Source organism: Suillus clintonianus (genome assembly GCF_016758775.1).
Source record: "Suillus clintonianus strain FC179 chromosome Unknown DEU56scaffold_97, whole genome shotgun sequence".
Taxonomy (NCBI): domain Eukaryota; kingdom Fungi; phylum Basidiomycota; class Agaricomycetes; order Boletales; family Suillaceae; genus Suillus; species Suillus clintonianus.
In genome coordinates this window covers 1-3679 of record NW_024539321.1, presented here as the reverse complement: position 1 = coordinate 3679, position 3679 = coordinate 1, and the positions used below count along the sequence as shown (strand labels likewise).

At 47.5% G+C, this 3679-nt stretch overlaps 1 protein-coding gene across 1 annotated transcript; it reads left to right on the top strand.

The window, feature by feature from the left end:
• Positions 1 to 271: 271 nt before the first annotated feature.
• Positions 272 to 1474, top strand: DEU56DRAFT_759670 (uncharacterized protein; the record flags this gene model as incomplete). Its single annotated transcript, XM_041350335.1, has 6 exons — positions 272 to 451; positions 507 to 659; positions 789 to 872; positions 926 to 1183; positions 1252 to 1386; positions 1451 to 1474. The coding sequence occupies 6 exons, from the start codon at positions 272 to 274 to the stop codon at positions 1472 to 1474; spliced, it is 834 nt and encodes a 277-aa protein (XP_041204037.1).
• Between the last annotated feature and the right edge of the window lie 2205 nt (positions 1475 to 3679).

Below are 3679 nucleotides of genomic sequence, written 5' to 3'. Positions count from 1 at the left end.
CGTTTTAACTTAACCGTAAGTATGAGTCCATTCTCATGATCCGAGTCTACAGCCACTCATTTGATGTCATTCAGAGGCTTATCAAGGTTCCGAATACACCATTAATCACATAACCTGTCCTCCGTGCCCCAATACCACGCCCCGTATGCACTGGTCCGACATGTTCCGGCTCATCCAACTACATATAAATTGTAGGTGTTGCGCTGTTGGTATAGCACCACTTCGACGTTAATTGTCATTGATTTCGTTGACTCACCTTAGACTTGTTACCATGTCTCAAATTCGTTATGCTGTTGACGAATCTTCGTCATCTGGTCCAGGTGAATCATCGTCTGATGAGAGGCCTGGACCTACGCATAGTGCTATCCAAGGGTCGATCTCAAATCCTGTTCAACGACAGGCTACCAGTGCGGCTGAACGAAAACCGCACCATTCTAGACACGAAGCAGAAGTAAGTACATGATTCGCTTTTGTATCACTCACCGAGGCATTATTGATGTCTGCAGGGGGTCAAGAATGCGCAGCTTGAGAACCAGGCACTGAAGGAAAGACTCCGCGTTGTGGAGGAACAGAACAAGATACTATCGACCAATAAGGGTCGTCGCAAGAAGGATGATGCGGTTGCTGACGACATTCTGGCCTTCGAAGCGGAACTCAAGGTCTGCGCAAAATGATACGGGCTCATGGTCAATATGTTCCCTCCGCTGGCAGCCCTGCTCAAAATGACACTTCCCGACCCTGCACCGTCATTCAATACGGCTGCTCGGTATGCTACTACAGGTTCACAGGAGATTGCAGTTCTGGCAGAATTGTACGACACGCTCCCCCAACACCTGCATTACCTGGTGCCGATGAATCGGTTTTCGAACATGGTAATACATTTATCATGCAACGTCTTACTCAGTACCATTGACACTATCTACAGTTCTCCAAGGCAGTCTGTGCTGGCCGTGCCTCCGAGCTTAACAAGCTCAGGAGTGTCGCTGGTCAGATTTTCGAGCTTCCTCAGCGTTACTTCGCCATCTCATTTGCTCGCGACACAGAGCCTGAGATTCGCCGACTACTTGGCACCACTGGCAATCCCGGCGAATTATATCCGACTCTGCCACCTATGTTGTTTCCAGGGAATACTGTTGACCCCAGTCGCAAAACCCTGTTTGGCAACTGGCAACTCATTGCTAAGGTGCGCCGTCATTCATTTCATTCACATTTAAATTTAACATCTGAATCTAATATACATTGTATCAATAGACGCTGAGCTGCTGCCTGAAGGGCAGAACATCACTCTCCAATGAGGGTAGACGACAGGGTGGTGCTCCGCCCAATGCAGTTAAGTGGGGCGTCACGGCAGTAACACCTGGGGCTGTGGCTTGGGCTATTGTCGCAGTAAGTCTAGGCCTTTATTCATTGCGCTCGTCTTGGCTGATTCGATTTCGTACGCTTCTAATAGAACATCTTTGAGCCCCTTCAGTGACAAATCCCGTACTATACGGGTCACCCGACCTACATAATATCCCGTGTAATACGGGCCAGCGGATCATGGGCCGATGATATGTATATTCCCGATGCTGATGGGTGGGCCGGGAGGAATATTATTTCCGATGGAGACGGGTGGGCCCATGTATGCTGATGTTATATATATCATTGACAATGGTGGATGGGCCGGGAAAAATATTATTATGGAGATGGGTGGGCCCATGTGGGTAATATGTAGAGTAGGATTGACATATATTATAGACCTGAGGAGAGATGTATAGCAAATATTATTATATAAATGGGTGGGCCGACGTATTAGTATTATTTTGTAGACGGATGGGCCGAGGGAGCAGTGGAATATTTATTACATAGACGGGTGGGCCGACGTAGGGAAATATTAGATAGACGGGTGGGCCGATGTCAGGTATTTTAATTTGATGGGTGGGCCGACGTGGGGTATTACTAGGTAGACGGGTGGGCCGAAGTAGGGAAATATTAGATAGACGGGTGGGCCGATGTCAGGTGTTTTGGTTTGATGGGTGGGCCGACGTGGGGTATTACTAGGTAGACGGGTGGGCCGAGGGTGAGGCGAATTATGTATTACATAGACGGGTGGGCCGAGGGTGGGGTGAAATATTTATTATATAGACGGATGGGCCGATATGGGTTAATATTAGATAGACGGGTGGGCCGAGGGTGAGGTGAATTATTTATGAGATAGATGGGTGGGCCGACATAGGGAAATATTAGATAGACGGGTGGGCCATGTTCGCGAGTCGCGACCTGCTAACAAGTTCGGGTGTCGTTTTTCCCCCCCATAACAGCCCACCAGAAATTCCGAGATGGAGAACAAAGAGAAATTTGATAAATACCTCATCCAAACACTGGAGCAACTGGTCGGGGCGAAAACAGAAGCTACCACCCTGAGCAAGAGAGTCACCACACTACAAGATGCAACAAATGAATGCGACCAGTTGAGTGCATTGAAGGAAGAAGGGGTATATTAGATAGACAGGTGGGCCGAGGGCGAGGTGAAATATTTATTATATAGAAGGGTGGGCCGACGTGGGTTAATATTAGACAGACAGGTGGGCCCAGATATGAATCATATAGACAGATAGGCCTAGGTATTGGTATACTATATCCACAAAAGCACTGAACGAGAACCAGAGAGCTGCCTCATTTTGACTCAGACTCAGTGACGAGTGATACAGTCACGTTTCGCCACAGTGCTCATGAATTGAAACATCTTGGTCGAGTAGATAGATACAAGAAAGCCTGAATAAGCCATATCTGACATTCACCAAGTACCGAGACCCGAGACACGAGACCCGGTGCTCGGTACTCGGTACTCGGTACTCGGTGAAATGTGTACAGACAAATATCAGATGAGACACACTATATAATGTGACAATTTATGTCTGTACACACTCTGTGTATCATGTTACATTTTTGTCTGTACACATTTCACCGAGTACCGAGTACCGAGTACCGAGCACCGGGTCTCGGGTCTCGGGTGTCGATACTCGACACGAAACAAACATCTCGAATCTCGAATCTCAACACTCGAAACTCGTATATGATACACATTTTGCTCTGAGATTTGTATTTCTGTTAAGATTGGAGTTTCGAGTTTTGTGTCATGTCGAGTACTGAGACCCGACGCCCGACGCCCGACGCCCGACGCCCGACGCCCGAGACCCGAGACCCAGTACTCAGTACTCGGTGACATGTGTACAGACAGAAATGTAACGTGATACACAGTGCTTACAGACATAAAACTATAACATGATACACAGAGTGTCTACAGACATAAACATGTAACATGATACAGTCTGTACAGAGATAAAAATATAACATGAAACATAGGAGTGCCGTGTACCGGGTGTCGGGTGTCGGGTGTCGGGTGTCGGTACTTGGTACACGGTACTCGGTGAAATGTGTACAGAAAAATGTTACATGATAGAGTGTATAATATAACATTTTTGTCTGTACACATTTCACCGAGTACCGTGTACCGTGTACCGAGTACCGACATCCGACACCCGACACCCGACACCCGACACCCGGTACACGGCACTCCTATGTTTCATGTTACATTTTTATGTCTGTACAGACTGTATCATGTTACATTGCTCTGTACACATTTCACCGAGTACTGTGTACTGGGTACCAACACCCGACACCCAACACCCGATTTTTA